The sequence below is a fragment of the Telopea speciosissima genome, chromosome 8 (assembly GCF_018873765.1).
Source record: "Telopea speciosissima isolate NSW1024214 ecotype Mountain lineage chromosome 8, Tspe_v1, whole genome shotgun sequence".
In the NCBI taxonomy this organism is placed as follows: Eukaryota; Viridiplantae; Streptophyta; class Magnoliopsida; order Proteales; family Proteaceae; genus Telopea; species Telopea speciosissima.
Window position 1 is genome coordinate 18,161,807 of NC_057923.1, and position 14,439 is coordinate 18,176,245.

General features: G+C 37.2%; 2 protein-coding genes across 2 annotated transcripts; both read right to left on the bottom strand.

Annotated features, from left to right (window-relative positions):
• Window positions 1-5,532: 5,532 nt before the first annotated feature.
• Window positions 5,533-8,032, bottom strand: LOC122670570 (pentatricopeptide repeat-containing protein At4g21300-like). Its single transcript, XM_043867507.1, has one exon. It carries the CDS (start codon window positions 8,008-8,010, stop codon window positions 5,614-5,616), a length of 2,397 nt encoding a protein of 798 aa, XP_043723442.1. The 5' UTR covers window positions 8,011-8,032; the 3' UTR covers window positions 5,533-5,613.
• A 600-nt stretch (window positions 8,033-8,632) lies between these two features.
• Window positions 8,633-10,663, bottom strand: LOC122672104 (alpha-L-arabinofuranosidase 1-like). Its single transcript, XM_043869603.1, has 4 exons — window positions 10,487-10,663; window positions 10,175-10,367; window positions 9,240-9,387; window positions 8,633-8,886 (listed from the first exon to the last, which is right to left on the bottom strand). Exons 1-4 carry the CDS (start codon window positions 10,528-10,530, stop codon window positions 8,633-8,635), a joined length of 639 nt encoding a protein of 212 aa, XP_043725538.1. The 5' UTR covers window positions 10,531-10,663.
• Between the last annotated feature and the right edge of the window lie 3,776 nt (window positions 10,664-14,439).

A 14,439-nucleotide genomic window follows, 5' to 3' on the forward strand; every position in this document is an offset into this window, starting at 1 on the left:
GAGAGTTTATTAGTACTATAATAGTCAAACTAGAGTATGAGAAGAATTTTCTTTACCTTTTCCTCTCTACTATTAAATGGATCTTTGCTTTTTGGGTTCCCTTCCCAACTAAGAAGGTTGAGAGACAAACACCCCAGAGCCCATTCCATACTTACCAGATTCTATAGCATTGGATTAGTGAAAGGCAAGGATTTTCAAAAGAAAAACTAAAACTAAGGCCCAAAAACCTTTGCCTGTGGCAGTTACTCTCCTTCTATTAATCAACATAGTCTTTACTCATAAGAAGAGGAAGAAAGAGAACCAAACAGCTCAACAATGAAGAGATTATACTTTTTAAAAGAATCATCATTATTACCAACAGCCGAAATCTCTGCATTATGATCTTGTGAGCAAGTATGTGCCAATGCAGCAACACAAAAATGCATTTAATAACTTTTTTTTTAATATATATTGGATTAAACTAACATGGTTTTAATTGATGTAGGTGAATCTTCAGCTCAAAAAGGAAGAGCAACTAGTTTTTTACCAAGAGATGATGGTTCGAGTCCATCAAGATTCTCATGTTGATTAATTTAATGAAATTTCTTTCAAATTCTGACCTTGGGATTGTTGTATTCCTTTCAGAGTTACCTTTTTTTTTGTAAGTGTGAGTCATGGCCTTAGAATTGTTGTGTTTTTTTAATTTTATTTTAAGTATTATTAGTGCTTGTGGAGAAAACAGATCTGGGTTATGCTCATCAATCCATGTTCTTAATCCTTCATTCTAAGCTTGAATTAGTTTTGTCTTACATTCAGCTAGATTTAGTTTTGATCTTAATAAAAATAGGAAAAAAAAAGAATTTCCATTCCAGCTCAACTAGACTTTATCTCATTATTGTGGGGTTTATTCTCTGTGATAGCAGGAGCTCATGGAAGCTTGGTGTCACTGAGAAAAAAAAGTCGGAAGAATTAGTTTTAGTTATTAAATGCTCTGCTATTTTGGGTGTAGATCCATGAAGAATTAAGTACTACCCACTTTCACTTATTACTTAGGCATATTTAAGTAAAGTTTGGCATCTTGGACAAACTTTTGAAAATTAGATCAACTAATGCAAATTTTGATGAAAAAGAAGAAATATTTTTCAGATTTATTAAACTTGGTTTACTTTGGTCACCCGTGGGATACTAGAGTCATTTAGGGTAAACTGATGAATTCTATTTTAACTATAGATAATTTGATTAAATCCAAAATATTTAGTAATCTTCGTCGAACTTGTGCTTTTTTTTTTTATCAACCTTACGTTGCAATGTTGATCAATTTTGATCAAGTTGAATAAAATTTAGATACATTTAGGTAAAGTATGGACATATTGGAAAATTTTGTGAAAATTAGGTAAAATAGAAATTCACTTTCATCCAAATCCTGTAATAGCAATACAAAACCCTAGGTTTGCTAATGGACAAGGTAGAGATGTAATGATTCAAATAGGGCCAACTAACACTTCAGCTCTGGTTGTAACCTTCAAGCAATTAATCGCACACTTCAATACCATTGTAGCCCTCTTAACTTATGTATTCAACAAAAGCACAGATTTGACAAAGATTTGTCGAAATAATCTTGTTTTTGATAACATATCACAAGGATGAAGTCAGTTTGATAAAATTGACCAAATTATCAAAAGTTTAACCATAAAGACCCTAATTTACACAAATTTGACAAAGATGTCCAAACTGCACCTAAATATGCCTAAATTTTATTCAATTTGACCAAAATGGATCAATATATCGCAAGGATGAAAAAAAAAAACATATTTGATCGAGAATACCTAATATTTTCGATTTGATCAAATTTCATTATTCATCATATAAATATCATTAGTATGCCCTAAATGACCATAATATCTATTTTTTAACAATATAAGCCAAGGTTTAAAAATCTAGTGAAATAATTGTAATTTTATCAAACTCTATCATTTGACCTAATTTTCACAAGTATGACCAAGATGTTCAAATCGCACCTAAATACATCTAAATGTTATTAAGTTTGACCAAACTAATCAACACATCACAAGGGTGATAAAAAACACATGTTTGACCAAGATTATCAAATATTCCAAATTTGATCAAACTATCCCTATTCATGACAAAATATCACTATTATGCCCTAAATAACCATAGTATCCCATTTTTTAACAATACAAGCAAGGTTGACAAATCTGACAAAATATTCTTAAGCATCCAAGTTGTACTTCTCACTGCTCCAAGTACAATGGCATAGGGAAACCGTCCCTAAAAGATAAGAGAGAAAATGCAGTGCTTGGGTTAACATTAGAGTCAGTTTACGTTAAAATAGAGACGATTTACTACCATCTCTAAAACTTCTTCTAATCTTTTAAGGGTGTCTTACTCCCACCTTTTAAAGCTTTCTCTCTTATCTTTTAGGGACAGTTGACTACCATCACTAAAAGTATTGATTTTTTTCATTTTTTTTCCTCATATTTTTTTGCTCTTCTTTTCCCAGTAAGACTACATATACTTACAAAACTTCAAACATATACCAAAAATTTTTCCATTTCAATCCAAAATAAACTATACAACCAAATGTTTAAAATTTTCAAAAAATGATCATCCTTATAAATATGTTCCGCACATCCTTGTACAAGAGTATCCTTAAAAAAATGTATCTCTCAACTTCGAATAATTCTTGTCTACTGCTGCTCCCATGACAAGCTCTATGATCCCATACTGAACAGTTAGTAACATTCCTCTCTCAATATTGTCCATTTTAATGGATCGAGTCTCTACATGTACATGTAAAGATGGACCAATAAGGTCAAAGATCTGACGTTGCCCAGATGTCTTAATACACATCTACATATTTGTTTTCCTTTTCAAACTCAAATTCAATTCTCTTCATGGAGACTATTGGACATCCAAGGTTATATAGGAATTCCTTTCCAAACTCAAATTCACTTCTTTCTTCATGGAGGCTATTGGACATCCAAGGTTATATAGGAACCTTACCTTAACAATGAATCTTTTCATACAAACACTTCATTTTTTTATTAATCCGATGGATTCACATTATGGTTTGCTCATCTGCTGCAGGATTTCATCATGGATTCTACTCATTTCAAAGACGAAGGACATCAATTAGAGGAATGAATTTCTTTAATCTCCTTTTACCAAATTTAGAAATCATCTGCGTATCTGAGACTACAGGGGAAATAGTTGTTGAAATTCACCATTATAAAACATTAGAAAGAAAAGTAGAAATTAAAAAACACCAAATGGAAACTCATCTCCACTCTTTCTGAGAGCCTGTGTAGTTCAAAGGAAGATAAATATTGTTGCATCTTAGAGTGAGATCACAATCTCCAAAATCCATCAGTGCCTTAACAAATTAAGAACAAATTATATAAAATGTAGGATTCCAACTAAAAATAATAATGATTAAATTGTCTTAGAAGTTCTAGTTGGATTCAGGGGATTACTTATTCTTCTACTTTTCTTAGAATTTACAGCTGTTGCTTTTTTTTTTTCATCTTTGCTGATTATTCTCTCCTAATTGTGTTTGTGTGTAAGTGGGTGGGTGGGTGGGAAATGCTTGTTTCCGCAGATCCATATGTGGGGGCATGGATCACAGTATAGGAAAGGGTTGGAGTCTCTAACGGGGACCCAACCACCAGCAATGCTCAGACTACCTTGCTACTGTTGTGCACCAGGTTGCAGGAACAACATAGATCACCCACGGGCAAAGCCTCTCAAAGACTTTAGAACTCTCCAAACCCATTACAAAAGAAAGCATGGAATAAAGCCTTTCATGTGCAGGAAATGTGGTAAGGCCGTTGCAGTGAGAGGTGACTGGAGAACCCATGAGAAGAACTGTGGTAAGCTAGGATAACATATATAAAAATTGTAAATAACCATTTACAGAAGCAAACTAACTAACTGCAAAACCCAATTAATAATATTCAGTTTTTGAATCACCAAATGATATTAATTTATGGACTACGTACATATAAGCTAATATGCAGAATTTTTCAATGGCTTCCCAACCTTGAAACAAGATTGTAGTGCAATTCTCATCATATATATGAAATTAAACTTCCTAAATACACACAGAATGTGATCAGATAATTTATATACATTGAGCATCTCCAGAATGTAAAAATTGTGTACTAAGAGAGAGAGAGAGAGAGAGAGATGTAGACCTTGCAAAAGAGGCTGAGAAGTAGAGTACATGACATAGAGGGTTCAGCTAAATTCCACACAGCCGTATCCCCCGGGTGAAAATAGAATGATGCAAATAAAAACGGCAAAAACAAAAAGATACATTTTGGTATTTCCTCAAAATAAAATCATATCATATAATAGCTACAAGAGAATACAAAAATGAGAAGAATGGGAGACCTTGTATGATACAAGTTGTATCTGCTAGTGAACAATTACCTTAACTGTATCAGGATTTCTTGCATCAGCCTAAGGAGCGAGGGTGTGCCCACAGAACTTCACCTTAGTAGAACTAACGACGGGATGATGAATTTTGCCCAATCCATCGTCAGTCTCCCAATCTGGAATGATTCAGGTATATAATTCATCAGTAGTGAAATATATTAGGAAGTTAAAAAACAGAACCTCAATCTCCCAAAGTTATTAGGATATTACAGCAGGAATGAAATGACCATCCATAATGATAAAACTGCTAACAGAAGATGAGCAAGAAGCAAGTAAGACACTATCTTCTCCAGATGAAGCAAAGGAACCCATTTAATCTCAGAGCAGAGCATCACAGAGGGCAATTAGTTTTGGGAAGGGGCTTTTCTGCTGCTCACGAAGACAGCGCCTGCTCTCTCGTGTGGGGTTAGGCAACAAGCGAGAGTGAGAAAAAATAAGAAGAAGAAGAAGAAGATGATGATCGTTGCAGCAGCAAGGAGGCTTCCATGTAAGGAAATCAAAACCCTAACTCTCTAGCACCAGAGAACCACGGATTCTGCCGGAAACGAGAGAGAGAGAGAGTGAGGAAAAAGACAGAAATACCATTTGAGATGTTAATTTACAAAATAATCATAACATTCTAATAAAAAAAAAACCGAAATGTCAAAATTACCACAACTAATTTATCCTTCAATCTTCCATTGCTTCTGGGGTATCGGTCTTTTCACCATTTTGTTATTTTTCCAAATGTAACCTACTCTTGTTACATGAATAACAACCCATAATATATATATAAGCTGAAGGAGAAAAGTAGGATGAGTTTGGGAAGACAAGATCAATGATGAAACATGTTGCATCTACAGAAGGTTCCTGGATACAGTACAATTGAGATAAATTCAATCCACAAACAAAGGAAATATATAGGTTTTTGGAAAATCTCACAAATTTAGCTCAGAACAAGGCTGTGTTGGATGAGCCAATCCTTAGTACAAGCCTTGTGGATATTATTGGAAATGAGTTTGGTTACAAGAAGTAGAGCAAAATGAACAAATATCCACACTTAAAAGGAACAATTAAGTGTCTTATTGATGTTAAATATCCCATGAATTTGAACAGGATCAGAATCATTGAATCCAATTCGAAGAATAAACAATTGGATTCTAGTCCTGATGGCCAATCTAGTGTTACAAAAAAGATTCATATTCCACGCATGTGCTCATCTAACTCTATCAGACTATACCCAGCCATCTTTCTCAACCCTCTCTCCTTGACAATGGCTCTAATTCTAACAACTTCATCCCATTGGCCAGCTTCGGCATATATGTTTGAGAGCAAAGTGTGAGTACCTGAATTCTCAGGTTCTAAATTCATTAGTTGTTTTCCAATAGCCTCTCCCATCTCTAAATTTCTATGAACTCTGCAAGCAGCAAGTAAAGCACTCAATGCCGAAGCACTTTTCCTTGATGGCAGACACTTCACAAGATCATAAGCTTCTTCCAGATGACCTGCTCGACCCAACAAGTCAACCATGCAACCATAGTGTTCTTCACGTGGAGTTATTAAGTACTCTGATGTCATAGAATAGAAGACATGCCGACCCTCTTCCACCAGCCCTGCATGGCTACAACCAGAGAGAATTGAAGTGAATGTTACCTCATCTGGCACAACCTTTCCCTTTTGCATTTGATCAAAAAGCTCAAGTGCCTGTTCACAGTTCCCATGCATTCCATACGCAGCAATCATTGTGTTCCACAAGGTTACACAGCGTTCACTTCTGCTCTCAAAAAGATATTTAGCCATGTCTAACCTTCCACATTTTGCATATGTTGTCACCAGTGAATTGATGATGGTACGATCTCTGTCCAAGTGACCCCTATACGCATAGCCATGAACTTCCTTTACTAGTTTTAAACTACCAAGCTGCGAAAAAGCCTGAAGGAGGCTTAGTAGAGTTACTGAATCAGGATTCAATTTTTCTACTTGCATCAGACGCAATATTGATATGGCTTCACCAGCATGCCCATGATGTACACAACTCGTCATCATTGATGTCCATGATACTAAGTCTCTATCTTTCATCCTGCTGAAGACTTGCCTTGCAATGTCAATGCGTCCACATTTTGCATACATATACAGGATCTGATTATTGGTTTCAATGTTCTGTTGCAATCCATGTCTCAGAATGTAACCATGGATAGAGCTGCCTTTTCTGATATATGTCAGATCAGCAGATGCAGAGAGAATACTGAGAATGGTTGCCAAGTTCAGTCTGATACCTGCTTTAACCATCTCACGGAATGTCTCTATGGCCTTATAGGCAGAGCCACTTTGGAGGTATCCTGCAATCATCACATTAAACAATATAACATCCATCGTCTCTGTGTTATCAAACAGTTCCCTTGCTTGATTTATACTGTTGCATCTAGAGTACATATCAACCAGAGCAGTGGTAGAAACTAGATCCAGATGTATTCCTCTTCGAATTATGTAACAATGGATGCTCTTGCCTTTATGCAGACACTTCAAATCAGCACAACTCAATAGCCCATTCGCCAAGGTGATTAAATCTGGTGTCAGATTCTCTTGCACCATGAGACATAGAAGGTTCAAAGCTTCCAAGGGTTGCCCCATTTGAACATGGCCACTGATCAGTGCATTCCAAGAAGCAATGGTTCTTTCTTTCATTCTGTAAAATATGGATGTTGCCATGTCAGGGGCACCACATTTGATGTACATGCCCACAAAACTTGTCTCCATAACTTCATCGGTAGAATCAATTCCTCTTCTAATGGCATGCCCATGTACTGAACGACCCTCTTCCAATGCTCCTAACTGGGCAGCTGCCTGGAGTAAGCTCACTAGAGTCACCCTGTTAGGAGTTAATCCTTCCTCCTGCATATCACAAAAAATTCGGAAAGCCTCATAAGCTCGGCAATCGGCAATCTGTGCATACCCAGTGATCATTGCTGTATAAACAACAACATCCCTCTCAGATATTTCCTCGAATACTGCCCTTGCATCCTTAATATCTCCATATTTGAAATACAAACCAATTAGTGAAGAACCAACAAACCGGTCCCTGCTTAACCCGAACTTGAAAGCATCCACATGGATCCCTCTTCCAACCTCTATGGTACGGAGTTCTGTACAGGTTTTCAAACTAAACGTAAGTGCTGAACTATCAAGACCAATGTTCTGCCGCTTCAATTTCAAATAGAGTCTCAGAACTTCATCAAAGTGATCGGTTCTGAAATACCCAACAAGGATTGAATTCCAGAGAGACAGGTTTCTGTTGATAATTCTATCAAAAACCCATCTTGATTCAGTCAAACAATCAAAACTAGCATAGCAGTTGAGAAGCTTGGATCCCAGGAAAATGCTGTTTCCAAGCCCGAGAGTAAAAATACGAGCATGAAGCTTCCTGAGAGAACTAATATGCGGGCAGTAGTCTAAGTAAGAAACAAATCTCTCTGCAATTGACAGTTCTTGATTGACCGATTCTTCTTTGTAGTAAAACCGAGACAGAGAGCGAGCAGGAAATACTGAGGCCGTTTTCTCGATTGATGAGCGAAGCTGACATGGGAAATGAATCATTTTTTTTCTGTCAGAACTTCATTTAAGCCGAGAGACTTTCTGAGAAAAAACGATTTCTAGTTGAAAAACTCTCTCTGTAACAATAGTTCCTGCATTCGATTACAAATGGTAGAGTGAGAATGTGGAATTTGGACATTTTGGAAAACAATGTGCATCCTTGGATTTAATCAACATATATAGCCTATTTTTTAAAATTTTAAATATTAACCAAATATGGAAAATTCCAAAATTTGCATAGTCTATGATATTTATTTCAAAAAAATTTCAAATTTTATGCAAATCAAGCAAAACAACACATAGATTACATCAAGCATACTAAATAACACAGATTACATGGCTGCAACAGGGATGGGCCTTTTAAACCCCAACCCAACCATGAATCCTCCTAGCTTAGCCCAGGCCCTCCCTGACCCTGACGAGCTCAGCCCAGCCCAAGCCCGACCCTGATTGGCCCTGACCCTGTTTCGCCATCCAGGGCTGGGCTCTGGCCCTGACCCTAACCCTGGCCCCGACTTCTTGCAAGTCTGTAACCCGATTCAAACAAAATTGGCCATTGATTGCTAGAGGAGTTGTTAGGAAACAAATGAACAATGTCCATAGAGAAAAATAACAATTCTAGACTTCACAGTTCAGAAACAGTATATGTCGATTTCAGGCTTTTAAGGTCACAAGGTTCAATCCTACTCGAAGTAGGATTGTGTGAAACAACCAGCTGAATTGAAATTTGAAAACAGGTTGTGAAAGAGGACACTGTCAGTTGAAGAATTCTGTACACAGAATCAAAATCAGCAATGTAGATCTCAGTTAAAACAGTTGTCCTAGTGAAGATAGGACTGAGGTATCGCAGAAAACAATAATGGACAGAATACAGAGAATCTGAAAATCAGAATGGTACCTTAGCGCAGAACTAGTAAAGAACATAAAACCAAGTAAATTACAAGCAGTCACAATATTATCCACCGAATAATAACATAATTATAAAGTAGTCAAAGCATTCACCAAGAGTCAAGATAATCCAGCATTAAATAACTTAAAGTTATATTTTCCCTCCAATAATTTAATTTCAGAGTTGCATTTTGATGTCTGATTTATTTTTAAAAAAAATTTCAAGTGTTTCTGTCCTGCCAATAGTAGAGAAATGTAGAATAGTTCATCTAACATTGATTCATAATCATACATGGCTGTTGTTTTGGTAGGTTTTGAAAAGGAAATATAACAAAATCACACACCTTTTTTTGGCTCTTTGAAAGAATTCTCATTCATTAAATTATTGGATGCGAGCACAGTTTCTGTTGACACAAATAAGCCTATGGAGTTCAGATCCAGTCCGTTAACAGTTATCTTGAGGTTCACTATGTCTCCCCCAAAGTTGACAATCTGCAAAAACATTTCAACATGCCAGTAAGAACAGCCTATGTAACTCAGGTACAACACAATCTTTGTTTTCATTACTGGAATACTGGGTGATGCAAATGAGGAAGCAAGGTGATAACTGATTATTAAATGCTGATTCCAGAAAACCAATAATCAATGAGTTTTCTAGCCAAAATTAAAGAAAAAAGAGACTTGTATAACCTAATATCAGAAAAGGAAGAGAAGCTGTAGAGAAATTGGAGAAAATCTTATTACAATCTTTATGACGAATCAGAAAACTATGTTATTAGGTTTGAACCAATTGTCCCCAAAAGATATTTATACATCATAAATACTACCTGTTCGGGGCATGGATACAAGTCTAATTTCACCCATTAGAAAAAGATGCATGCCTTATTTTCACCAGAAACCAACACGAAACACATCTCAAACTTGTATAATTTATGTATATGCTTTTGATAATCATCATATAAGGATAATCCACAGTAATATAAAAAAAAGTCCATTGTGCTAGGAGAAAAGTAAATGGCGTACCCAGTGCTCGAGGCTCCCGCCACTGCGGGGTCTGGGGAGGGTCATAATGTACGCAGCCTTACCCTTGGCATTCGCAAAGAGGCTGTTTCCAGTGAAAGGGTGCATTTGTAAAAATACATTTATTTCCACATATGCTGAGAATAGTGGAGAAGAATACAACACCAATATATGTAGGAAAATTAAAAATAATGTGGGGTAAAATGTGATCTCAATAAGCATCCTAAAAGATATTTTCACATTATTCCAAGTTTAATACCTTTATTCTTATGTAATTGTTGTTGTCATTCATGTTTTTCCAAGTAATTCCAGAGGAAGTTAGCGAATCTAAGGAACTTGCTTCGAGGGTGGTGTTGAGAACCATTGAACCATTTGATTCGACGAAAAATGGTTGCATCCAGTAGCTAAGAGTTCCATACTGTTGCGATGAGACAAATGCATCTGGGTTCCACCTTAATGATAAAAAATCATCAAATTTAAATGAAAATTAACTTTAAGCATCACAGCAGATAATCATCAGCAGAGGCCTCTATAATAAATAAAAATTTGGATGAAAAAAGGGAGTGTTTACCGTCGATCATTAGCATTTACAAAAAGTGGTGCATAGCTTGCCATCTCAATGACATCACTGTATTAGAAAGGAAAACTGGAACTCTTAGCAATCAACAGAACAACCAAAGGAAAATTAGGAGTTTACAATAATACCCTTGATTTGTTTCCTATAAAAATAAATAAAATCCTATAATCTGTTTATCTGCCAATAGATGATAGTACATAAAAAAATGACCCAAACTCTTAATCCATGTGTAGTATCCCATCATTCCAAGCACACCAAAAGAAATGACAGAAAATTGAAGGAAACAGGGCACTGCAGTGACTCAAACCACTGAGACACATTATTAATATTCCAGATACAAAATTTAATGGATGATCAGAACACCTAGTCAATAATCATAAAATAGTAGACAATATAATCTATTTGTGAATTAACCTGCTTTGCTTTGCTATTTTTATCTTTGATGAAACAACTACCACAAATAAATTTCCCAAGACTCAACTACAACAGTCCAAAATTCTTACCACTAAACAGACGACAGCACCTTTTCTGGCCCTTAACCTATAAATAAATTTCTCCAGATAGTTCTATCCCAATTATTCTCTCTCTACATGATAATTTTCTCTGTTAAATTAAGCTTCTCAGATCTTCCATCATTGTCTTTCAAAGCAGAACAACCACAAAAGGCAGAGGCAGGTAGAAAGAACCCTAGCATTCAAGGGACAATATGAAATTTATGAACAATACAGAGGCAGCAATAAGAGGAAGCGAAGAAGGAGATACGCAGATGTGGGGTCAGCTACATAATAAGGAGAACCTATGAACAAACATAGTCGATTTTTTTAGATAAAAAAATATAAATAGGAGGTTAAATTTAGAAAATGAGAAAAACTTCCCGAGTCCCAGTAATTCCTAAAGCATCATAAGAGAACACAAGATTTGAAGAAATTATCAAGTAATAATTTCGATGGATAAGGGTGGAAGCAGAGGTGCAGGACAACTTAGATCATAGAGTTTCAAACAAAAAGTTCACAAGAAAACGTTATTAACCCTGCAAATCCAAACAAAATCTGCCAGCGTTCTTCTGTTTTACCTTCTAAGCTTTTTTTTTGGCCGCAGGTTGCTGGGTTGCTACTTCCCTCCGGAAACGTCGGTCACCGAATCGCCGCTGGTCTGGAAGGGTAAGCGTCGCCGAGAGTGAGAGGGAGCGGAGAGAAATTGTGCAGGGTCCCGATTAGATTGCCGGCGGCCGGCCCTTCAAGCACTGCAGTGCAAGTTGCTGGCTCGCGGCTTGCCGTTGAGAGTGGGGGAGACTGGGAGAGGTACCGTACACTGAGAGGTTTTTGGGGGGAACTGGGGGAACGATTCTTCGGGTTAGGATGGGACTTGGGGAGAGAGATGAGAAATTGCAGGGGCAAGTAGAGGTGGGGAGGAGCGTGTAACATTTGGGTTCTGGATCGCTCAGGAAGAGGATGGGGTGGGGCTGGGCAGCGGTGGTAGTGGTGGCATCGGCAATAGCGGCGGTAGCTGTGGTGCTGGTGGTGGAGTTGGGGTATAATTGGAAATATAAAAATAGGTATTCGAAATATAATTTCTCAAAACGTTGGTACCTCAAGTGTAATTTCCTCTTTTTTAATTTCACTTTCCAATTACATTAATAAGAGTATTATGGGATTTTAGAAAATTTGTAAGCGCCAGGTCATCACTTATTGGGGTTTTTTAACGGTTAAGATCATTACTCAAAACTTGGGGGAAGGATGGGCTTGATATTATGTATGCTTAGAGGGGAGGGGGAGGGAATGATATTTACCCTTATATTTATAGATTTTTTGTAGTTTCATTCATGTTCCAAACACGTGCATAATAGTCTACGTAAAATGACCCAATACTCTCCCCGATTTTCATACCAAAGCAAAGAATGCAAAATATGAGAAAAGTAGGGATCATTATCCGCTGCTGTAATTGCAGTGCTGCTGTACTTATCGTGCGGTGCTGCAGGTGCCATGTGTGCCATGTGGGGCCCATTATCCGTTGCTATAACTGTAGTGTTACTGTACTCATCATGCGGTGCTGCAGGTGCTATATGTGCACAACAGGCCCCACAAGGCACCTGCAACGCCGCACGATAAGTCCAGCAATGGATAAAAATCCAAAAAGTAGACCCAAGTTTCCATATTAAAATGTTAAGTTTAGGAACGGCATAGAATTTCAACAAGGCTTGAGATGCCCACCCGCCTCTTCTTTTTGGGGGCTAATAAGAGATTGGGATTATAGAGGTTTTAGCATTGGAGTTTATTCCAATCTCCTAGTACATGGGTTTATGTTAACTTTCCCACTAATTTTTGTCATTTTGTTAATGAATCTAGAACTCCTAAAGTCATAAATTTTACTTCATGAATTCTTCTCACCCTCTTCTTAAGAACATTAGCAGAACTTAATAAGAAATGAAACGAAGAGCGAAAAGTTTCTGACTAGTTAGTTACCTTGTGAGTTTATGTGTTATATCCAAGGAAAGTTGCTGGCTTGATCGAAAGTGTTTGTGGATTTTTTTTTTCTCTATGATTTTTGGATTTATAATTAAAGGAAAAAATAATGTTGCTTGATCACGTGGCTTCTTCGCTCAGAGCCTCAAATACATGAGTGTGTTAAATTACTTCCCAACCCCTCATGAAGTAAAAAAACTCATCATGTATGTTGATGCTCTTGTGTGCATTCTCATTAGCCTCCATGCTGATGCAGGGGTTACATGACCAAGCAACGATCTATTGCCTTTAATTAAATTTAGGGGCAGGTTTCATTAGAATGCTAGATGCAGTCTTACACCAATAAGAGAGGAAGGATAACAAATTGTTAAATAGAGGTGTGCATTTAATGCGAAGAGAGGTTGTGGGGTCCACAAGATTGGGATCCTCTCCAATGAGGAGATCGCCTAATAAATGCCCAATGAGGCATCCAACAACTGGGCTGTTTGACACACATTTCGACATGTCCCCAGGCAGTCCAGCCATTAGATGCTCATTGGGCGCTAATTAGGTGATGCCCTCATTAGAGAGGATCTGGATCCGGGTCCATGGGTGGGATGTGAGAAAGCATGCACAAATCCTTGCATATGGGTGGGCTCGTGCAACCTCAATTTTAAAAAAAAAAAAAAAAATAGTAAATTCAAAATTGACATTAACCAATTGTTGAGTTGGTTTGTTCAGGAAATCAGTAGCGAATTTGGATGGATTAAAGGTGGGGACGGGGCCGAGGAGATACAATCCAATTCCTATTAGGTCGAAAGCCATGTCCGGCCCAACCCACTTAAATCTCGCCACTCTCTCTGTATAAGGTTTTGTGGGCCGAGTTAAGAAGGCCCATTTAAGATATGCAAACTCATTAGAAGTAGAAACTTTAGTTGAGGGTCAAAAGAACCTCTGGGCCATGCAGGGATTTAGTAATCGGTATCGATATTGGTATTGATCTCAGCTGATATAATACGGATCTGGATTGACTCATATTGGACAATTTTATCCCTAAACTTCAATAAAAAATTAGTTTTATTTACAATTTTACCCTAGATCAGTTCCCATGGATCGACATCATATCGATCAAGAATCGGTATTGATCTCTATCAATATAGATACAAATTGGCCGACACGGCCGATACGATGCTGATTCCTTGAACCATGGACTCCCTTGCCAAATAAGGTACGTGACAAGAGTTTATTGGGTTGGTCTCCCAAAGAGAAATTTATTTTTTTTTCGAAAAAGGAAAAAAATAGAGTTTTTCTTCTTTTGTTTTTTGGTCGGGTAGTTGGGATTCTAAGGACGCAATCACTGTACCAAACGAGACAAAAACACACAACAAACCATGGGATAACAGAACGTTGTCTTCACCACTTCCCCCAATGTCTCAATCGTATTATTTTGCGTGCCGTTATTTATAAAAGATAAAATGGGACCGGCCTTTATCTGTTATTGTAATT

Bases quoted from the DNA above. Each gene is read 5' to 3' on its own strand.
- LOC122670570 (XM_043867507.1), bottom strand. From the start codon at position 8,010: ATGATTCATTTCCCATGTCAGCTTCGCTCATCAATCGAGAAAACGGCC.
- LOC122672104 (XM_043869603.1), bottom strand. From the start codon at position 10,530: ATGGCAAGCTATGCACCACTTTTTGTAAATGCTAATGATCGACG. The intron at 9,388-10,174 runs GTATTAAACTTG...ATGTTTTTGCAG, and splicing joins ACAATTACATAAGAATAAAG to ATTGTCAACTTTGGGGGAGA. The intron at 8,887-9,239 runs GTGTGTGATTTT...TCTGATTTTCAG, and splicing joins TTTCAAAGAGCCAAAAAAAG to ATTCTCTGTATTCTGTCCAT.